This window comes from Chlorocebus sabaeus, chromosome 15, assembly GCF_047675955.1.
Source record: "Chlorocebus sabaeus isolate Y175 chromosome 15, mChlSab1.0.hap1, whole genome shotgun sequence".
Lineage (NCBI taxonomy): Eukaryota > Metazoa > Chordata > Mammalia > Primates > Cercopithecidae > Chlorocebus > Chlorocebus sabaeus.
Window position 1 is genome coordinate 29,859,138 of NC_132918.1, and position 23,555 is coordinate 29,882,692.

Below are 23,555 nucleotides of genomic sequence, written 5' to 3' on the forward strand. Positions count from 1 at the left end.
AAAGTAGGAAAAAGTTTATAGACTAAGGATATAAAGAATATTTTTGTGCAGTTTTACAAGATATTTGTGTTTTAAATTTAAGCTAAGTGTTATTACAAAAGAGTCAGAGTTTAAAAGTTTGTAAAGTTACGGTGATTTAAGTTTAATTACTGAAGAAAGAAAATTTTTAAATGAATTTAGTGTGGCCTACTTTAAGTGTGCCGTGTTTGTAAAGTCTACAGTAGTGCACAGTAATGTTCGAGGCCTTCACATTCACCCACCGCTCACTCAGTGACTCAAACAGAGCAACTTCCAGTCCTGCAAGCTCTGTTCGTGGTAAGTGCCCTCCCTATGCAGGTGTACTCTTTTTTATCTTTTATACTGTTTGGTGTTTTTACTGTGCTTTTTCTATTTTAGATACACCAATACCATTGTGTGACGGTTTCCAACAGTAAGTATTCAGTACAGTAACATGCTGTACAGGTTGGTAGCCTAGAAGCAATAGGCTCTACCGTGTAGCCTAGGTATATAGTAGGCTATACCATCTAGGTTTGTATAAGTACACTCTGTAATGTTTGCACAACAACAAAATCACCTGACATATTTCTCTACAACATATCTCCATTGTTAAGTGCCACATTTCTGTACATCGATGTTTGGAAAGCTAACTCAAAACATTTCTAGAGAGAACTTTTAACACACAAAAAAATTCCCTTTCACTTCTAGAAAAGACCAAAAAAAAAAAAAAAAAAAAAAACCACCAAACAAGTAAAATGTGAATAATTGCCAAGTTTCAGAAGATTGTTTCTTCTGAACTGAAGGTTGGTGTCTAAAAGAACCTACAAAGTTAAATGATTAGGAAAACATTAAGAGATTGGGTGATTATTTTTTTTGTTTTTAACTGTATTTCTTAATAAGCTTTCAGGAAGTAAATATTAGCTGTGTTACTAAAATCATGACCTGGTGTTTAATCAAATCAGCAACTTTAAAAATTTTAACTCATATAACAACGTTTGATACTGGGGCTTTTCCTTGCGGTGATTCAGCCCCATCTGCCTTAGCCCTGCCATCCCCATAGTTTCACACACCCTCTGCCTCACTTGCTTTCCCTGTCTGCAAGTGTTGAATTTGTGACTTAGCACATTAGTTAGCTTTGCTAAGGGTCACAAATGCTACAGTAACACCCAAATCTCAGACTCGATGACAACCAAATGTTTTCACTCACATTGCATGGCAGTGGTTGGCTGCAACCCTGCTCCATGTGTCTTTCATTCCAGGATCCAGGCTGAGGGGCAGCCCGTTTGGAACATGCTGTTCTTACAGAAGGAAATTAAAAAGCTGGTGGAAGCACAGTGGCATATATTAATACATCCACTGGCTGAGACGAATCCCTTGCCAAGCCCAGTGTCACTGAGGTGGGGAAGTACATTTCTCTTGCAGGAAGTAACTGCAAGTGGCGTTGCAGCCTGCAGGAATGTGTTCTTCCGCAGAATGAAGCACGAAAAACAGTGCAATTGTACTGTGAGCTGCCACACTCAGTGTCTGAAAGGGAGAGGGAGCCTTCAGACAATGCTAGACAACTCTGCAACAGACCCCAATTTAGGCCCTGTAAACCTGCAGAAACATAAGACATAAAAATTTTTGCCTAATGCTACCAACTTTGAAGGTGGTTTCTAATGATGATAATTAAAACAGTTCTCACCAGGGAAATTTCCCATTGTCTGTGGCCCCGGGGCCAAGCCTTCTTTCCTCACATCTGGCCCCTCCTCCATACATGCCAGGCCTTACCCCTGCTTGAGGTTATCAATGAGTAATTTCCAAAATTCCTTTCCACTTAGCCCTCTTTGTTTCCACTTTCTCCTTTCAGACCATGTGGGAAGCAAGGCAGAAGTGAATGCTACTTATATTTCAACCCCCCACCCCCCCCCAAAAAAAAATCAAGGCATTTCCCAGATAAAAGGAAGTCAACTTCTCTAAAAATAAATTTTGCCATTCTCTTAAAAGGTTGCAGCAGCTGCAGTGACAGTTCTAAATGCCACTCTTCCCTCTCTTGCAACATATTTACAAACTGTACAGAAACAGGATGAAAATATAACAAAATTTGAACAGAAAATGCCTCTCAAAGATTTCTTCCTACTTTAAAAGTACCTTTTATTATTTCATTCTCAATGAGGATAAATCATTTTTATAACACAGATGTTTTAAATATATTAACAAATTTAGGTAAAGATAAAAAGTGGCATCAAAATGTCATGAGCAAAGACTGCTGGGGTGCAAGCCAAATGCTGTGTTTGCCGCTGAGCCCCCAGCCTCGCATGTCCACTGTCCTGCTTCTGTGCAGGCAGGGGCTGCCTCCCACCTCAGTCACTTGTGTTGTTTAAGACAGGGTCTCGCTCTGTCACTCAGGCTGGAATACAGTGGCATGATCATAGCTTACTACAGCCTCAGGCTTCTGGGTCCAAGTGATCCTCCCACCTCAGCGGCCCCCAAGTAGCTGGGACTACAGTCGTGTGCCACCACACCTGGCTAATTTTTCAAAAACTCTAAAGATGGAGCTTACTATGTTGCTCAGGCTGCCACCGCTCTTTACCAGCCTTTCTTGCTCCTCATGTTTTGACATCTGAACCGATCCCAGCCAGTGGGACTCTAGGCGATGTCTGCTGGTGGGCTTCTGGGCTTTCTAATAAAGACAAAGTGTCCTTTTCTTTGGCCAGGTGTTGTGTCTGCAATGATGGTATCTGAAGCAACCATGTGGATCCCATGAGAACAGCCTAAAGGCCAGGGCAGTGGCTGAGATGGAGAGCCTGGCTCTTGATGACATCATTGGGCCACTGAACCAACCCTGTGACCACAGACTTCTTGCCCTTGCATATGTGAGTTAACCACCATGGTGGGTGCCGTGGTCTATTACAGCTGAGGACATCCAAACTGTAGGAACATAAGAAACAGTTTTCCTGAGGATCTGGGCCAGTGATGAGTGGGGCTGATGTGAAGAGGTAAACCCAATTTCCTATGAGGCAGACAGAAAGCAGCTTGTCCGTGACGCGGGAGCTCTATGCTCTGGGATGCATCTTGGTGGAGAATGGAGCCCAGCCTGAGTGAGCAGCCCACACTGATGGATTGGAGATATCGGAAATAAAAAATGCCTTCTCTTCCTTGCTCCTCAATAAGTGATTGCCTTCCATTTCAGGCAGCAGAGTCTGAATTCCCATCTGCTGGGAGCACAGAAAGGGGCACAGCATCCTGGTTACAAACCTGAAGAGTCTACACATCTCTCACTAATGAAGCCATCACAGTCTGGAGCCAGGTCTTCCCATTTGAATGAGGAGAGAGGACAGAGTCACATTTGCTTGCCTTTTACTGCTTACTGACTGAATAGCATCAGGGAAGGTTTACTTTATGAACCTGGCACAAAGTAGGTTCTGGGCCTGATGTTAACAACATTCACTCTGCCCTCTTCACAAATGAAAAAGTGGAACATTTCTGACTTCTAGTAAATTCACATTGCAGTGACTTTCTCTGGACACAGATCTTGCAGTTCTTCCATCCCTCAAGGCTGCTGTGATTAATTTATTTTAAAAAGTCTTTCACAGTTTCAGGAGAAGAACAGTTGAAAAGCTCTAGGTAGAGGTTAATTTGGTGTTCACAAATCAAGTGATAGTCCACTCTATCTCATAGCTCAATGAATAGTAGGATTAGGAGAGTAACTTCACTTTTGTATTGAATCCCTTTTTATATGTACCTTTAAAAACTTTTGCACTTCCTTTTTTTTTCTCCTTCAGTGAACCTTAGCATATAAACAAGATATTTTTTTAAAAAAGCATTTTATATGTAGACATGAACTTTTATATTTCTCAGACTTAAATTTGAAAGCAGGTAGAGTAGGCAGTTGTTTTGCCTGCTTAACTCCTTTCCTTTCCCTTTTTTTTTTTTTTTTTTTTTTAAATATTTTATTCTTTTTAAGAGATTGGGGTCTCACTGTGTTGACCAGGCTGGTCTCAAACTCCTGAGCTCAAGTGATCCTTCTGCCTTGGCCTCCCAAAGTATAGTTATTACAGGCGAGACCCACTATGTCTGGCCCTAACCTTTTCTAGAAAATTCTGGAATTGTCTAATCCATGAACTCCATCTGCATGGTTAGTGCAAGTCACCATGTTACTACTATATGGCCCAAGCCATGAGTACTACCCACTCTTCAGAGCCTAGAATCCTGGAGAGAGTTTACCTCTATTTCATTCTGTCTCCAAATTTTACAGTGTTTCTTCCTGCATCTTGTGAAAACCTTTGCAGACAGATATTCTTTTCTGAACACTTTTCTCAGAGGTGCATCGTGCTGTGTTGCTGGAGTGTATCATCTATGTATAATGTAACCCTTGTTACCTGATAGTAATTACTATAAACTTTGTCAATGCGTTACTATGAAGAGGGGTAAAAGTTGTGTTAGGTTTACAATAAACATTTTTTGTTGCATACAATGTATACATGTTTATAAATTGCCTTGTTTTGAACCAGAGCCAGGCTTATTCCCATTCCAAATGAAAGCACCAAAGTCTCAAAACCTCCTGCCTCTTGTTTCTGTTATGCTTTGGTCTTATCCTCTACCCATGAATTGTTTCTTTGCTTTCCACACAGAACCCCAACTCAAGCTATTCCAACTCAGAAGCATAGAAAAAATATAAAATTCAAGAACAGATATTAGAATGGAAAATGAGTTTAACTTAAAAGAATACCAACAGTCTCAGGTTTAAAGTCTAACAACTTTATGTGTTTATTTTTGCTTTAATCTTGTCATCATGGGTAAATTTTTAGCTGTTCATTTTTATACAACATAGGATCAGAGAGAGCGTGAACACATTAGTCTCTACAAGGCTAATTCTACCCCAGCACCCATCAAAGCGACCCAAATGACACGCCATGCATCTTGAGTGACGTGCACTGCCATATACTCTGAGCTCTACTACAGGTAATGTTACACCAAATTGACGTTGTAACTGTGTTTCAAATGTCTCTTAGAGACAAATATAGAACAGTAGGTAAAATAACCCTGAAGACTTCCAAGAGTAATGAGGTTTCGCCAAGGTTTGTTGTATTTATCGTGGATAGTTTTCAGGAAATAACTTACCAGAAAGCCTGATTGATTTGACAGTCATTTTGACCTGTGATTTATTTATTAAATACAATTTCAAGATTCCTGGAATAAAGTATTCTTAATAGATTGTAGATCCTGTATCTTTTTATAAGCAAATAATCCCTTGTGATTTTTAAAGTTGCAAGAAAATGCTGATGGAAAAATTTTCATGATGTTGAAATAGGTATAAATAGAAGCTTATACAAAGCCACTGTCTCAACATCAGCAGGATAAGAGATAAGAACTTCTGAGACATTATACTGTTTCCCAAAAAAAACACTACTCAGTTTTTTTTCCTTCCCCTTTTTCTCTCCCCACCCTGTGCTTTCCTCCTTTCCATCCCTAATAACTGAGTTCCACCTATGATTTTAATCTTACTAAATCAGAAATTGGCTTGGTTTCATTTTAAGTTCCTTTTATATGTGCTCATGATTAAAAACAACAAAAACCCTGCTTTTGATCACAATAAGATCTTTACCATCTCTAACCATTCCTTCTCCAGTATATGAAGTATATGAATTATTCTAATTCAATAGGATTCTAATGCAATTTGGCAATAACTAGTGTTTGGATTTAAAAAGCCATTGGCATAAACAGAAGGAGATGTTTAGGGGAAATGAGCAGGCAAGCAAATAATTTAGAAAGAAGTGATGGTTTCTGTGGTTAAAAATAAAAGTCTGGGATTTAGTTTTTCTTTGCCATACAGAAAACAGATGTTGCTATTTTTGTTCAAAATACAAAACTTAAATTCCATGCTTAGACTCTGGAATGTGTAAAGTAACTATGGATACCAAATTTATGATTTAAAAAAATCTGACATTTAATCTGTTCATATTTGAAATCAGGAAATAATTGTGCTCCTGAAATGTTAACTTTCTATATAACAGATTGACTGATTTATATACTCAGGAACACTGAAGATACTCTCAGTTCAGGGCTCTCTTTGGGGGCATAAGGTTATTACACTATATAGTCTCTTGGGAACAAAAATAAAAATAGGCCATGGAGAGATGTTGTTGCTCCTCCTTTTTCTCCTTTCTATAATCCTTTTCTTCCCCCAGAAAGATCCTGAGAGAGAGACAACCTGGCTTTCACCAGCCTACTGCTGTGCCCTTGCACAGCTGCTGGCCCACTTGGGTGGAGGCTTCCAGTGGCACCCTCCACTGGGACACTCCTACCCCCCATCCTGGTCCCCAGAGGCTCCATGTCTCACTTCCCACCCCATCCTTGGGAAACTAGGTGAGCTAGTAAAACGGAGTAATTGTCTTCTGCAGTTTGCTTTAGTGTGGGCGAGAAATTCCCAATCTCATATCACTTACTTTTATATGTGAGAAATAATTATTCTAATTCTGCCCTGTCCAAACAAATCTATGCCCATTGGAAGAAATCATGAAGATAACAGTTTTCATCCCATTGGGTCAATATTGAGTGTTATAATATCTCTGAGGCCCCCACTAGGATGTAAGCCCCAAGACGGCAGTGATGGCGCCTGAGTGCTCACCAATGGATACATTCACTCAGACACAGTCACTGCCTAGCAAGTAGCAGATGCTCAGACACACAAAGAAATTAAAAAAGGAAAGAATAAAATATGCAAGCACACAGCAATAATAGTGACTTCCCCAATGTAATATTTTCATAAGACTGATCAATCTGTTATAAATGCAATGATGCTTCTATTTTTAAGAAAAAAACAGGCCGGGCGCTGTGGCTCAAGCCTGTAATCCCAGCACTTTGGGAGGCGGAGACGGGTGGATCACGAGGTCAGGAGATCGAGACCATCCTGGCTAACACGGTGAAACCCCGTCTCTACTAAAAATTACAAAAAACTAGCCGGGCGAGGTGGCGGGCGCCTGTAGTCCCAGCTACTCTGGAGGCTGAGGCAGGAGAATGGCGTGAACCTGGGAGGCGGAGCTTGCAGTGAGCCGAGATCTGGCCACTGCACTCCAGCCTGGGCGACAGAGCAAGACTCCGTCTCAAAAAAAAAGAAAAAGAAAAAAACATACATTTTCCTTATACAAATTATGTAAGCAGAGTTTACATTGGGGTGTTTTGGAATGAACTGTTTAATTACTATTTTCCAGGTTTGTCAGAATAATCATTTATCTGAACCCACTAAAATTTCTATTTGTGTCTCTCTCTTTTTTTTCTTCTTCCTGGCTGCCCATGAGAATGCTGAGACGTTATCAAATAGATTTCAGTTCTGTGACCTCAGTTGCAGTTGTGTAAGTGCTGCTATAAATAAAAATCATTTGCTTTAGTAATTGAATAGTAAACTGAAAGACAGTATTGTAGATGTTAATATTTCAGTGTGAACATCTAATAAATTAAAAAGAACAAACACTGCTTTCTAGAATGGAAGCAAAAGTTATGGGTTTCTCCACAGTCATATTTTATTCATTATTCTACTATCTGCACACTGTATATGCTTGAGGTAAAACAATAATCAAGATGATAAATACATAAAAACCGTTAGTTGTAGCCTGGGAGCCTCAATAAGAGTAGTATTGTGACTTAATGTCCCATGGTTCTAGCTTTTCTCCACACAGCAGGATTTAGATGTTTTCATTACTAAACGAAGAAATCACCATTTGTCCTAAGATACACTAAGACAAATGGGAATTTAAAACTTATACAAAAGACATCTTTTTCTTGGGTTAGAGATGTCTAATACATCATTTCTACAGCATTAATTTTTTTAATTATATGGATTAGAAAACTAAGAAGCAGGAATATCAGATCACTCTGGTTTGTTTCTGTGAAATTGTCTGTTGTAAATTGAGTACTCACTAGTATTCATGGTGGCAGTTGCAAAATTACCAGTATATTAAAACTCGCTCGCATTGTAGCTGTGACTGTGTTTATCTGACCTCAGTTTTATCGTCCCTGATTTGGAACGTGAACGGAACCTAGGACAGTTAAGGTGTTGAGGACAGCAATAAATGAGACCTCATGTATCCATTTTCATCAGAAAAAAATGGAATAGGGACTGCAAAAAAAAAAAAAATGGAATAGGGACTAACTTCACAAATAACTGAGAATGTTATTTGTTATCACTTCAATGTTACCTCCTTCACTAAGAGCGTAAGTACAGAAAGCATAATTTGTGATGTAATAAACTATAACACCTCCTTTTCTTAATTTAAAATATTTCCTTTTATATTTCCCTTGATTGGGCTTCTGTGTTTTCTTAAAAATGCTTTCCTTTACATTCTAATTTTGACCACACTGGAAACTGATTTTACAATTTTTTTTATTAAAAAGTGTTTCAAACCGTTTTTCTTAAATGTGATTCTGCCCGTGCCATCAGTTCTACAAAAGGAAGCTTTAAAATTAAAATGCTATCTTCATTAACAAATCAGCAAAGCATTAACCAATATTCTTAAGAGAGAAGCCCATTTTTTGAATGGTGAAAAGTGGTAACAACTGCCTTTTCTTGATCTATGTGCAGGTGTCAGAAATTACTATTAAACAAAACCTGTATATAGTAAAAATCTGATAATCCACATTTCTTATAAGCTACTGTTTACATTTTTAATGTCTGGGTATCCTAAAGGGGTTTTCCCCTGATACTTGACTATTATGTCCATCTTTGCTTCTGCATGAACACACTTTACAGCATGAATTATCTAATTAATATAGAAATATTTTGAGATAATGCATGATTTCGTATTTAACTTATGAACTGCCTCATGACAAAAGGTAATGAGAGCTGATACAATCCTTCTCCTGAAGTGGCAGTGAGTAACCCAGGCAGGTTTTGCTCTGGGTCACTCAACCCTCTCTCCACCACAATCTGCCACCAGTGAGTGCCTTCACAGTAATCTGCTTGTGCTCAATGTCCTCGGAGGTTTTTGAGATTAACTTGGATTTGGCAAATGTTACGTGGGATTTTGTGTTTAAATAATGAAAGATTATAGGACTTCAAGAATAAATGAAACCACATCTCTAAATACAATCTATACCTTTGCTGCATGCTTGCTTTTCAGTGGAGCTTTGAACAGTGAAACTATCTGTGATGATTTGTTAAAATGAATAGTTACTACATGCTGTCCTCAAAGTCCTTAACTTGGATTTATTAAAGCAATTGTACATATGATGCTATGGTTATTACTAGTCACATAAAAATTATCAATAATCAACCCCAGCCTCAATAGTTTGCTGTTCAACAGTGATAAAAATAACAAATAAAGCATTAACATTACTAAGGATCAGCAAACAAATTTACATGTTAGAAAAAATGTTTAGAAATGCATCTAATGGAAGCCTCATGGTATCAACTGCCCCTTGCCCTTTGCAACGCACCACCTAGCCTAAGAGATCTTACTTTTAGTTTTTTAAACTATTTTGGATAATGTGCAGAGGGTGAGCTATTCCTAAATATTGGATGTAATTTTAAGTTAATGACTTTTGCCTTAATTCACTCCATACCATGTTTTCGACTAGATTTGTTTCATCCATTACTTTGGGGTAATCTCTCATAGCTTCCCAAACCTATTTCTGCAGCCAAGAGTAACTACTATGAAACTACAGGAAGGCCTCACATTTTAGGCAAGAGATAACTTGCCAAACTTAACTATGTACATAAAACATGAAAGGTGGGATGATATGGGACAGGAGTTTTAGAAGGTATGAGCTCTAATTGATTTCAAATTATTTCACTGAATCCAGAGAGGACAATAAAGGAAAGAAAGTAAGTTAAGTGTTTATAGTTTACATTTCAATTATTATGTAACAGATCATTAGTTTTAAAAATCATTAAAATTTCAAAAGTGAATTAAAATCAAATTTGTGTTTTTCCTTTTCTGTGATTTTCTATATATTTTTAAATATCACATAGTAATGAAATATAATAATATTCATTTTGATTCAACTTGAAAAGCAAAGGTAACTGCAAAAAAGCAATGTAAAGATCTTGGAATGAATTTGAGACATATCTAGCTATGGCAGGGCTCTTGCTCATTATTCATATAAAAGAAAGGGATGGCCGGGTGCGGTGGCTCACGCCTGTAATCCCAGCACTTTGGGAGGCCGAGGCGGGCGGATCACGAGGTCAGGAGATTGAGACCATCCTGGCTAACACGGTGAAACCCCGTCTCTACTAAAAATACAAAAAATTAGCCGGTCATAGTGGTGGGCGCCTGCTGCTCGGGAGGCTGAGGCTGAGGCAGGAGAATGACGTGAACCTGGGAGGCAGAGCTTGCAGTGAGCAGAGATTGCACCACTGCACTCTAGCCTGGGCGACAGAGCGAGACTGTCTCAAAAAAAAAAAAAAAAAAAGGGATGTTGTTTAGAGCTTTCAGTAGGATTGTTCTGCTATCAATATGAGGCTGCTGTTGGTCATAGTAAGTCATACTACTTCTTAACACTGCTTTTATTAACAAGTCAGCTTCATATATGAAAGGCTCATGCTTCTACGTTGCAAATTGTACTGCTACTACTAAGAGTCAGCATGAATGAAACCACAGCAATATTTCAATATACCAGAATTTCCCAAAGAGTGTTCTTTAGAACACCAGTTCCTTGCAATGTTACTAGGTGGTACTCAAAAAAGTTTCTGTGGTCAAATTAATCTGGAAAACACTGGGCTAACTGACCGTAGATATTTGTTGTGTTTTTCTCTCCCCTGCAGGACATTTAAATTAGAGCCTTAGATATGTTCATGTTATAACTTTCTAAGATGGTATGTGTTTTCCAAACTTATTTGATCTTGGAACCCTATATTTAGAAGAGCATCTTTGGAACTTGTATTCTTTGGAACACACTTTGGGAAACACTGGATTCTATTATTTCTACAGCTAACTATCTCAAAAGTCTAGATATCAATGACTTAATCCAGAGGCAATTAAACAGCCATGGTATCTAACAGTCATGTCATTTCTCCAGAGCTAGATGACGAATGCTGGTGTGACATGCTAAGGCAATTTTGGGGGACTATTAGGGGATGAACAGTCTAGTGGTGGGTCAAAAGGAGGAAAAAAGAATGTCTGAAATGATTGGAAAAGTTTTATACAAAGTATATATTCCTATACTTTCTGATATACAATGATATGCTGCCTTTTCTAAACACAGACCTTTCATTGACACAGTTGCAAGAGAGATCTGGCAACAACTTAGAGTACAAAAAAATCAGGAAAATCAAGATACACCTTGATACATAAGTTCCTTGCAGTGTTACTAGGTGCTACTCAAAAAAGTTTCTGTGGTCAAATTAAACACAAAGGAAATTAAACTCAAAGGAAACAACGGAATCAATTTCCTAGAATCCAACAGTGAAATCAATTTCCTAGAATCACTTCAGATTAAATTGAAATGATGATGCTATGACTCTCATGCAGTCCTCTTTGCCATTTACCCAAAATGATGTAATAATTACACTTGTATGAAATAAGGCCTGTTTTAAATTATCCAGCTTGCATCCTTCACTATAACACTCTCTGTGTAATACTCTTATGACATATACAAGATTCAAGAAGCCAATACCTCAATCCACAGCAAGGAATAAAATGCAGCCACTGGTTACCACTAATATGTACATATGTACACAGATATGTCACATTAGAACAGCAATTCAGAGTTAATTGCCTTGGGGCAAGTTGGTCATATAAAATAAATGCAGATCTTGGGAACAGCTTTGGAGCTTTCTATATAAGTATTGTTTATTCCTGTGATGAAAGAATTGTAAATACAATTAATTTTGTAAAAAATTTCCCTAGCTGTCCCTCCCCCAACCTATGTTAAGAGTACAAATTGCCAGTGGAGCAGCAGCAGAGCACTGCATTAATGGAGACCTGGGCCTGGCACCCTGCTGGGGTCTCATAAGCACATGGCCATTCCCATCTTCATTTCTAAAAGACTGTAAAACCATCCCAAAATTTGGCACCATGGGGACTATTGGCAATTCGAACTTGAGCTAGCAAGGGAATCTAGGAAGCCTTGGGTGACAATTCCAAAGCTTTGGCAATGCTGCTTAGGGAAGCTTCACATGCAGACATCTCAAATCAATTTCCCTAATGGCTAGATTCAGCATTCCCGGGTCCCAGGGAGCAGCCAGTGTGCTACAGGGCACCCCAGGAGTGATGTCTGCAAATCCCCAACAGCTGGAAAAGGGCTAGGGAGAGAGAGCTCCAGAAGGAAGAGAACAAAATACTCTGATTTTAGATATAACTATCCTAACTATTAATGAAACTGCTACAGTTTTGTCTAGAACTTCTATCTTTTAAAATCTACAAGCCATAGTAGGGAGGAAAGAGGCAGTAATGGGAGTAGGATATATACACTCTATTCGGTTAACAGTAGAAATGAATTAATTGCACAAAGCAAAATTTAGAAGACGCCTTGTGAACCTCAATTAGAGAGAAAAGTTATGTAACTTGTGCACTCAGCACCATCTGTTAAGAAATTCTGCAGGGCACGTAACCACTGATTTACTAATTTAGTAGCTTTTCTTTTTCATCTTTATCAAAACACTGCTGCTTTCATTTTAGACAATAAAAATAACTGTGGAATTTAAAAATGTCTTTCCCTTGCTATTATACATTTTTGTGCTATGTTAAAAATAAAGAAAGAAAGTTGGCTATGGGCTGTAAAGTGCTGACACCATTGGTGCTGATTTCAGTTTGATGGTGGGTGGGGGCAACTCTCAGGCGTCAGAATGTCCTGAATCCCCAAGCAAACCCAGTTGCCTGGCCTGGCTGTATCAGCACTGCTCACAGCCAGCATTTGTTTTCCACATTCCCTTTCCTGTCCCCCCACCCCAAATATTAATACACACATCCACATATTCAGTGTCTCTCCAGAGGCAAATGCTTAAATCTGAAATGGTGGCAGATATTTTGTACTAGAAGATTCTATGGCTAAAAAATAATAACCAAGGTTCTAACTGTAATGCTGGAAAATGCAGTATACAAAAGTAAGCAAATCTCATGGGAAGTCATTAGCAATTCTCAGTGCAGTCAAAGAAAGGTAAGGGCTTGGAGAAATCAAGATAGATTGCAGCCCTCCACATCCACAAGGCAATTTCTTCACTCCAGTTCTTTTCTGGACACGGCTTTGGGAAAGCTCTACAGCAGCAGGAGGGGAGAGGGCAGGGCTCCACGGGGAGGAGGTGTCCGGTGAATGTGGCCTATGGGAAGCTATAACCACAGATGCCCACAGGGAAAGAACAACACCAGGTGGATACAGAGGGGTGGGAGGCAACAAAAGTTCCGTTTGGCTGTTTGAGTCACCTTAGGCAAAGAGAGTGACCCAGCATTTTCTCTACATAAACTTATAAAATACCAAGGTTGGAAAAATGATAATTAGTGATACAGGAAATGGAGAGCAGCAAACCAGGCCCCTAAATAATTCTTGCCCACTTCTCAATATGGGTTCATGCTGGAATTTCCCCGACTTGCCACTGCCGTCCGTTTGCTGCCTCCCCTGCAGGGCTGCAGGCCACAGGCGGCGGTTTGTGTTTGCCTGGGGAAAGCAACCTGATGTGGATGGAGATTTGCAACTAAATGTTAAAGGCTGCTGCCTTTCCATTGTCAAAGAGAAGCTTATCCGAGTAGTTTCCCACCAAATCCCAAGCTGTAGTAGCTGGGAACTCTGTAGCTGGCTTCAAGGAGCACACATACAGTTATAGGCTGCTGCTTCTCAGAACACTGCCTGAAAGACACTTGAAAATCACTAGGAAAGGGGCAAGAAGAAACACAAGAACTGGCAGCTGGAGCTCAATTCAGGGTGGTAACCTCACCAGCTCACTCCTTTCTCGATGCAAACAACTTACTTGCCAGGGAACACTGACTCATTCAGTATCATTTCCTTCATCTACTGCTGAAAATGGAAGGAATCATGGTATTGTGATTTGGTTTTTTCATTTCCCCTAACATGGTTTCTTGGTCATGTAAGATGAAAAATCATGGTGTCTGTCTGTGAATTTAACAGCTGCCTATTACATATGGTAAGGACTAAGCAAAAGGTTAACGGCCATGCATGATTTGGATAAATGCACAAAGGCTGGTCAGGTGGTATACAAAGTCTATTTAACTAATAAAGGAAGCAAGGGAAAAGGGTTATTTCTGCTGTGCAGGCAGTCGCCACTGGTCTCCCATCCTCTCTGCTTCTCGCAGTCCCCAAGAGCAGCCAAAATAATAAACCATTCCAAATCTGCTTTCAAGCTGCTACTGAGCAGAAAACATGGGCTCAGAAGGACAAAGCATTCTTAGGACAGGTCTGTCTCTTGGCAGAGGGTGTTGCCATGTCAGCCCCTGACCACTCACAGGTGACGCAGTGGCCTGTCTCCTGCAGCACTGGGTGGCCTGTCCTGTCCACTGTTCCAAAGAGAGGACACAACAGCTGATGCCTGGAGGACCCTGAACAGGATCTTGAAAAGAATCTTGAGGGAGACTAAATGGCACATATGCTATTCACTTCATATACGTGACTCTACAGCTATTTATTTATATATTTTGGACACTGGATGAAAGAGTTGGGAAAACACGAAGAAACCATTTTCCAGCTTCTTGACTACATTGGCCAAGGGCACCCTCTGTTCATCACTGCTTATAGACCTAAGACCACCAGGGAGGGGGGATTCCATGTCTGGGATGGGTGATCCTAATTACAACTCCCACACTTTTCACTAAATTAAAAGAGACCAGTGTGTTGCAAGTCCTTTAGTCTAAGGCAGCTGAGACCCCTGAAGGGTTCACTGCTCTTCTGTTTTGCTGCTATTCCTGAACTTCACCACCATGACTGTTATATTGTCAGGGCAGCCTCTGTAAAATGACTGTAAAACTATGCTCTTGGCCCCAAAGTGAGGTTCATCCAAGCGCTCCTTGATGAATCGAACTGCTTCTTCATTGCTGAAAGCATCCCAGAGGCCATCTGATGCCAAGATCATGAACTCAGGCTGAAGCTTGTCCAGGTCAAAGGTCAGGATGTCTGGGTCTGGGATGACCACGTTGAGATTTTTCAGCGGATAATCTCCCAGGGACCGAGACATGGCCAGGATTCCCTGGACCCTCCAAGAGCCATTGAAACTGATGAAACCACCTAGAAAGACAGGATGAGCCCATTAGTTTGACCAGCTGACATTTCACATACCCGAGATAGTCTAGGTGTGTGTGCAACAGGGTGACCTACTTTGTGTGAACTGGGCCGTGGACACTCCCCTTAACCCCATCACTCCCGGGACCCACTGCATGGCCTGGGGTTTCATACTCTACCAGTTGATCCTCATACCCTCATCCTGGCATCTTGAAGGATTTCAAGAATGTATCAATAAGAGTACTGAAGGTAGGGGATACATATGGGGGAGGGCATTGGTTTTAACTTAACACCATGGTGGCTCAGTGATTGACAGTAGAGAGTGTGAGGATAGGGATTCGAGGAGAGTGGCAAAGGAATGCTGAAAGGCAGGTCACAGGCATATATATCATTTGGCCTGAGGCCACCCTTAAGTGTGCCTATATAGATCTCAAAACAGCTCTGTGCCCCCAAATAGGATCAAGATTAAGAAAAAGCACATATTAGTGTAGTCATTAAAGGCTCAGGTCAGACTACTTGAATGTGATTCCTGGCTCTGTCTCTTCTAGCCATGTCTCACTTTGGATGAGAAACTCTTTCTCTGATCCTTAGTCTCCCTGCCTGCAAAATAGAGACAGTATCTATTTTATTGGGTTGCTGAGAAATGAAGGTCTTATTCCACATAAGTCATTTGGCAAGGTCCCTGAACATAATATACACTTAATAACTGTATCTATTATTTTTTTCTCCATTCACATATTTGTCAGATATTTACTATTCCATGGAAGGCAATGTGCAGGACATGAAGTTATACAAGATCCAGACCTTTCTTTAAAAAAGTAGACAGTCTGGCGGGAGAATTAAGTCACAAAAAGTAATAAATACAATAAGCACGAAGTGGTATTCTTCATGGTGAGACCAGTGTCTGCTAAATGCTGTAGGCAGATGGAGAAGGGAGGGATGATTCCCAGTTCTGATCATGAGGGAGTAATGAACATTAAAGGTGGGCTTTGAGTGATAGGTGAAACATCTATGGGCAGGATACCTAGGAGGACATTCCAAGAAGTGTGGTCTAATAGGCAAGAGCATAAAACCCAGTTCTGGGATTCAACTGTAGTCTCACCATTGACTAGCTGTGTGTGCTTGGGTATGTAAGCCTCTGTGAAGTTCCAGTTTGTTGGTTACAAAATGAGAATAATATTATCAATCTCTTAAGACAGGCAAAGAGAAAGTGTATGCATAAAGTGCTAGGCTTTGCTCCCAGTACATGGTGAGCACACAATAAATGACAGCTAATGTTGTTGGAAACAGTATAAGGAGTGGCGACAGAAAGCCCAACATGTATATGGCGCAGACTGGCTGGACCTTACTGTCATGCCAAGCAGGAGGGGGAAAGATGTCCTGAAAAGAGGCTGAGGCCAGAGAAAACACACATGAAGATGGTAAAACCAATCACTGTTTCTTAAGCCCTGTATACAATATGCCCTTGATCAAATTATGTAAAAGAACAGAGAGGTTAAATTAACCACCTTGGAGACAGTGTCCAAATTTGCTTCTACAAAGAATCAATGTAGGGTGCAGGCGTGGGTAGTGGGTATGGCAGGGAAGAAGAGGAAGGATAAAATGGCCATGACATTTCAAAAGAGTACTGAATGGTAAGATGACATTTTCAGGTGTATTGTGTACACATCCTTGCCTGTGTTGATGCAAGAGTGGGCTAACTGTACCTTAATTTCACAGCAGACTCTTAACAGGGAGATGGTGTTTTGTAAGTGGGAAGCCAGCGAACTTTGCTCTTACTGCCTGGAGGTCATCTAAGCTTGATGGATGCTCCTAAAATACCATTTGTTCCATCCCATCAACAGAAAACCTGACCAATGCTTTCATTAAAAACTATTTTGCAACTCAAGCAGTCACTGAAGCAGGAGGTTGTAATAAAATTCAACACATTTTGACTTAACAGTATGGTTCCCTACTGTGAAAACTAAAATGTTGATTAGGTTCATTCAATTCATTCACTGGGCAGAAGCTGACCTGTAGAGATCAATGTGCAGATTAACCCAGAGAGCAGGGGCCCATCCTGGTCAGACTAGTGTCTATGAGCACCTCGCTTGCTCCCCTTTGACAGCTGACCTGCTGCCTGGCACATCGTGAACAGCATACATCCTGCAGCTCTCAGTCTGAAAAGCAAAAGAATGCTTCTCTTCCATAGGTGTAAAGGTATCCTCTGAAATCTAATTATGAAAATGTAATAATCAACTGATAATTATCCTCCTTGTCATCGTCCAGATGTCACTCTAGCAAAGCCCATACAGGCCACACTACTTAAAACTGCAACTCCCTGACACTCCCCTTACCTGCTTCATGTCTTTCCATAGCAGTTACCACCTTGTGATACACTATATGAATGAATTATTTTTACTATTTTTTTTGTTAATGTCTACTTACTCCACTCCCCACCCCCATGACAATTTCAGAATATAAGTTTCGTGAAAGCTTGGGAATGGGGCTTTATTTTATCCCTAGCTCCTAGAATATTGAATAAATGAATGAATGAATGAATAAGGGGCCCCTCTACCCCTAACCTTGCTCTGAAATATTTACTTATACCAGGGAGTAAGCCAGATGCTCAAGGTATAGAGATGAACAAAACCAAGTTCCTGTCTTCAAAGAGGTGACAGTCAGGAAGGCAAGGCAGATAGGAGAGCCAGGTATGTCCATGTATTGTAAAAGGTGACCCAAGACATCCACAAAGGATGCTGGGGAAAGGCAGAGGGGCATCCACCCCAGACTTGGAAGGCCCTTGCCACAGTGTGACATGGAAAGCTTCCAAAAGAACACCTTAAACTGAATCTTATGGGATAAGTAACTGTCACCCAGAACAGCACTTGCAAAGGCACAGAGGTATTGGAAACAAGGTCTTTTGAGGAATGATTAGTAATTTGGTGTGGCTCCAAGGGAAGCAGCATATAGCAACAGGCTAGAGAAAAGTGAGGACCAGAGGCCCAAAGATCTTATTAGCCTTTAAACTGGAAATGGGCTTTTTAATTCTTTTGGAATCTTTGGCTATGAAGGACAGATTTAGTGGCCATTTATTTGATAGGCAACAATACAAAGTTAATCTCAGTTACCTCAGTAGCAGCCTCTGTATAATCTCAGTTACCACAGTAGCAACCTCTCTAATACCGGGTAACTGAACATTTTATCCAGGAGCTCCCCAAGCAAGCCGCCTTGTTCACCAGCAAGACAGTAGACATTTCTTGGAGGTGTTCACAGCTTACCTGCTCTCTTTATCCTCTTTCTTTCCTTCAACTGGTAAGGCTTGTGATCATGAGACAAAGGAATAGCGTTCCCATCTTTGTCACACAGGACTCCGCGCGAATCACCCACGTTGGCCACAGTGAGGTCTTTATCTGATAGCAGAGCAATCAAACACGTTGTGCCTTAAAAACAGAAGAGAGAGACAATGCGGGAGGTCAGCAATGCATTCAGGTTCCATTGCTTCTTGTGGTAACTGGATTCTTCAGTCATTAAAATTGCTTCTGGGTGAGAAGAAATTGCTGGGTGAGAATTTGACTCCAGCCACTCTGAAAATGATGGCTGTTCGCTTCGACAACAATGATCAAATCTGACAGTCAATTTTCTTAACCATATTAGAGTGTCACTAAAATAGGCTAGGATAACATTATAATTTTCCTAAATCACTTTGTCTCTGCTACTCTTAAACACATATCACATTTAAAAGGATTAGGAGAGAAACAAAATCAGTTTGAAGTTTCAGTCAACTGATACACACTTTAGGCTTCTGCTTGGTGCTGAGTTTCTGTGAAGTCCCAGTTGGAAGTGGGAAGGATGGGGGTGGTGTGGTGGGCTCCTCATTTCTAGGAGGGCCTAGAAATGCCAACAGCTGAATCCTGTGGAGCACGAGGAAGTTGTGATGTCAGGGCAGGATGAGCTTGCCTATTCAAAGTCTGACAGCAAAGACTGGTGGCCAGAAACAGGTCAGCTCCAGGGTGTGATGGAGGCAGACCGTAAAGACAGAAGCAGAAAAAGCTCTGGTGATGACAGAACTGAGGCCTAGGGAGAGGGTGGTCTGAGTCAGAAGGAAGCAAGATTGAAGATGTGCTTGCCTGAAGCCCACACAAGACACAAAGGACAAGCTCTCCTGAAATTCTTTTTGAAATGGGAATGGATAAAAGCAAAGAGAGTTGAACAGTCTGGTCTAGTTGGAGCCTGCCCTGTCCAGTTCCTTTCTGTTCACCTCTTCCTTTTTGACAGTGTCACTCAATATGCAAATATCTGCTGAAATGCACAACCCATTCAGCTCTAGCTTCAAACATATCACCCTTACTTGTTAAAATTATGCATTAATTAGTCTTCATTAATGTTTCCTTCCTCATTAAGGTCATATTCCATAACAAGAATGTCAACTGTATCTAAATGGCTCTTTAGTTTTCATGGAACAACAAAAAAGACTGAATTTTTTTTGTCTTTTTTTAAGAGAGGGGATCTTGCTCTGTTAGCTAGGCTAGGGAGCAGTGGTGTGATCGTAGCTCACTGAAACCTCAAATTCCTTGGCTCAAGCAATTCCCCCACCTCAGCCTCTGGAGTAGCTGGGACTACAGGTGCACACCATGGTGCTGGCTTGAAAAAAAAAAAAAATTCTTTTTTTAAAAATGTTACTCTAAGTTCTGGGATATGTGTGCAGAATGTGCAGGTTTGCTACATAGGTATACATGTGCCATGGTGGTTTGCTCTACCCATCAACTTGTCATCTAGGTTTTAAGCCCCGCATGCATTAGGTATTTGTCCCAATGCTCTCCCTCCCCTTGCCCCACAGCCCCTGACAGACCTTGGTGTGTGATGTTCCCCTCCCTGTGCCCATATGTTCTCATTGTTCAACTCCCACTTATGAGTGAGAACATGCAGTGTTTGGTTTTCTGTTCCAGTGTAGGTTTGCTGAGAATGATGGCTTCTGGCTTCATCCATGTCCCTGCAAAGGACATGAATTCATCCTTTTTTATGGCTGCATAGTATTCCGTGGTGTAAATGTGCCAAATTTTCTTTATCCAGTCTACAATTGATGGATATTTGGATTGGTTTCAAGTCTTTGCTATTGTGAATAGTGCTGCAATAAACATATGTATGTATGTGTCTTTATAGTAAAACGGTTTATAATCCTCTGGGTATATACCTAGTAATGAGATTGCTGGGTCAAATGGTATTTCTGGTTCTAGATCCTTGAGAAATTGCCACACTGTCTTCCACAATGGTTGAACTAATTTAGACCCCCACCAACAGAAAAAAAAAAAAAAAAGCAACACTGAATTCTTAAATAGACATAAAGAATAAATACAAGTTGATATCAAGAGCAGAGAGAATAATTAAAATAACTATCATAATATAATCAGTTATTATAGTTCTGCTTGAAATTCCATTCTTAAGCTTATTTAACTAAAAATGCCTTGATCAGATATGGAAACACATGAAATGTTGGTTACTGCAGGATTTCTAATACAAAAGGCCTTGAGAAAAAAAAAACACTAATCTCATGGATTATCAAAACAATTTTTAAAAAGCTATAAGAATGAAAATTAAGCAAAAGCACAATCCGCACAATTAGAAATTGTTGTTCTCAGTTTTTGATAGTGTTTTTTTGATACTGGAAACTGAAATTTTGGTATTCAACATATCCTCACTTTGTCCTCAAGCATCTGATTGAGTTAAATTGTCCTACACAATCATAGCATAAATTCTCCAGTAAGGCACAGTCTTGAAAGGTAAAACAGAAAGATTGCTTCATGGGATATTACATGGCTCGTAGGCATTACTTCAGCATCACTCTTGGAATCCTCTCTCTATAGGACTCTCTTCTCACTCTGTACTTTCTGGGTGAGTGTGTCGCCGACCTTGGCTTCCACACTTTCTAAGTCTATGCAGTTAGCCTGGTGACACTCCTGAGGTGTACACCAACTGCCTAGTAGGCATTTCCATTTGCTTGTACTCCAGGGGATCCAAGGAAAGGCTTTAGGGCCTCCATGAGAGGGAAGGGGAGGAATCCAACTGGCTGAGTTAAAGGCCCCTTCCCCAGCCACATGTCAACTAGGACAGCTCTACTTCCACCTGTTAACAGCTAACAAGTGAGCTGCCATGCAAGATTTCTTTTTAAAAAAGGGAGAAGGAGTCATTCTTGCAGCTAGAAAAATAAAATAAAATTTAGTCCCATATTTTGTGATTAAGAATCACTGAAGGGTTTTAAGCAGGATAGTGACACAATGAGATTCATGTTTTAAAAGATGATTCCAGGGGCAATGCAGAAGATAGATAAATTGAGAGCAGTGAGAACAGGTGGAGTTAATGAGGATCTGAATTAATGTAGTAAATATAGGGACAGAGGATACGTGATAGGTTCTTATTTTTTATTTTTAGAGATGGGTTCTCACTATATTGCCTAGACTAGTTTTGAACTCCTGGCCTCAAGTGATCCTCCTGCTGGCCTTCTAAAGTGCTGGGATTACAGGTGTGAGCCACTGTGCCCAGCTCCTGTGACAGGTTTTTAAAAACCAGAATGGATCAGTCATAGAAACTGAGAAGAATAAAGGATGAGGGGAAAAGTTTAGGATAATACCCTTATATCTAGATGGGAGAAACTGGGCATTCCAGGGACAAGGACTCAAAAAAGTCTGCTGGGTGCTTCTGAGAAAGGCATCCCCCCCCCCCCCACCCACTAAAAGAGACACAGAGCAGACAATAACTGTTGATTTGGCCCAGTGCTAGCCTATGTGTTTCCCAGAAGTGTGGCAGCCATCGTGCAGCTATGAAGGGATATCCCTTAGGGTCATGGCAATAAGTGCAGGATTGTAGAGCACAGAGGTAAACAGTAAAGAGCCTGAGTCCTGGAGAATATCAGGGAACTGCTGAACCACCCTAGAACTGCCCTGTCCTTGTTCTATGAGACAATAAATGCCTTTCTTGTTTGAGACTTTTTGAGTTGATTTTTTTTTGTTGTTCCCTGTAATATCTGAATCTGGTGAGAGATTTAGAGTGTGGCTGTTCAGCTACACAGTTGTCCCTTGGTATCTGCTGGGGATTGGTTCTAGTACTCCCTACAGATAGCAAAATCCATGGGTGGCCAAGTGCCTTATATAAAATGGCTTAGTATTTGCATATAACCTATGCACATCCTCTTGTATACTTTAAATCATCTCTAGATTACTTATAATCTACAATGTAAATGCTATTTAAATAGTTGTTATATTATTTTTTAATTTGTATTATTGTTATATTGTTTTTTATTGCTTTAAAAATATTTTTGATCTGTGGTTGGTTGAATCCACAAATGCAGAACCCATGGACATGAAGGGCCAGCTGTACTCACATGCTATTGAACATACTTAAGATTTATGGCCCGCCCTTGTCACAAACAAATCCCACTGTTTCTGTGGGTAAATTAAGATCTACCTCATGGTGAAGTTTTCAGCACCATACTGCCTACGTTAGCAACAGAATCTTAGACCTGGCCAAAATGGGTGAGCCCCAGATAGCAGGGTTATGAGTTATAGATATATTCTGAATTACTGAAATGTCTCCATTCCCCTAGCTACAGAGGAAACCTGCCCCCATCCTGGGTGAGATGTGTGTGGTTCTGGAGAAATAATATGTGCAAAGCAAGGCTGAGCACCGGGGTGGGAGGCTTAAGAATGATCTGAAACAAACCAGGACACCAAAACCAGCTTATTGTTTGGGCTTTGCAGTTTTAGCTTAGGATTGTAACAGATAGCTTACAATCTAATCTTGCTTGACAGAACGAATTGCTTGTTACTGGGAAACTCCAGAAAAGATACTATGCCCAAGAGAAAATGAAAAAATCATTTTCTTTTTTATACTTGAGACAAAACACTTGCAAGATTCTGGCTATTAGTTCTGAGATAAAATATTTATTCCATCATAGCACTGTATTTATCAAAAATACCAGGGCCTGACAATGTTACTTAATTCTGAACCTCAGGATATTTCTATATTAACGATTTAATCTAGATGAGAACTTAACTGCAAATCTGAAAGAGATCTTGAAAATTTCACCTAATAACCTTATCTTACAGGTTTTAAAAAAACCAAAAGGCTAAAAAAAAAAAAAAAAAAAAAAAAAGGTGAATTCACATGGACTAGACTTCAATGTCCTAGCTAAGTGAGGTTTGGCAAGTTATTTGACTTTTAAGCCTCAGAAAATGGCACCATAATCCACTCCATTACTCAAGCCAGAACCTAAGACTCATCCTTACTTTTTCTCTTTTCCTCTTTCCTGACATTCAGTCCATCATTAAGTTCTGTTACTCTTACCTCTAAAATATCTCTTAAACCCTTCCAGTTCTCTTGTTCTCACTGCATTGACTCCAGTCCCAACCACTGTCATTTTAGCCCCTGGGCTATTTCAGTAG

The 23,555-nt window shown here is 40.2% G+C and overlaps 1 protein-coding gene across 1 annotated transcript in view; it reads right to left on the reverse strand.

The window, feature by feature from the left end:
* Positions 1–3,889: 3,889 nt before the first annotated feature.
* PPM1L (protein phosphatase, Mg2+/Mn2+ dependent 1L) overlaps positions 3,890–23,555 on the reverse strand; it is a 310,287-nt gene continuing 290,621 nt past the window's right edge. The window contains exons 3-4 of the mRNA XM_008008528.3: positions 18,399–18,560; positions 3,890–15,144 (exon numbers count right to left, since the gene is read on the reverse strand). Of these exons, the coding sequence (XP_008006719.1) occupies positions 14,798–15,144; positions 18,399–18,560 (509 nt within the window). The 3' untranslated portion in view covers positions 3,890–14,797. The remainder of the gene's footprint in view (positions 15,145–18,398; positions 18,561–23,555) is intronic.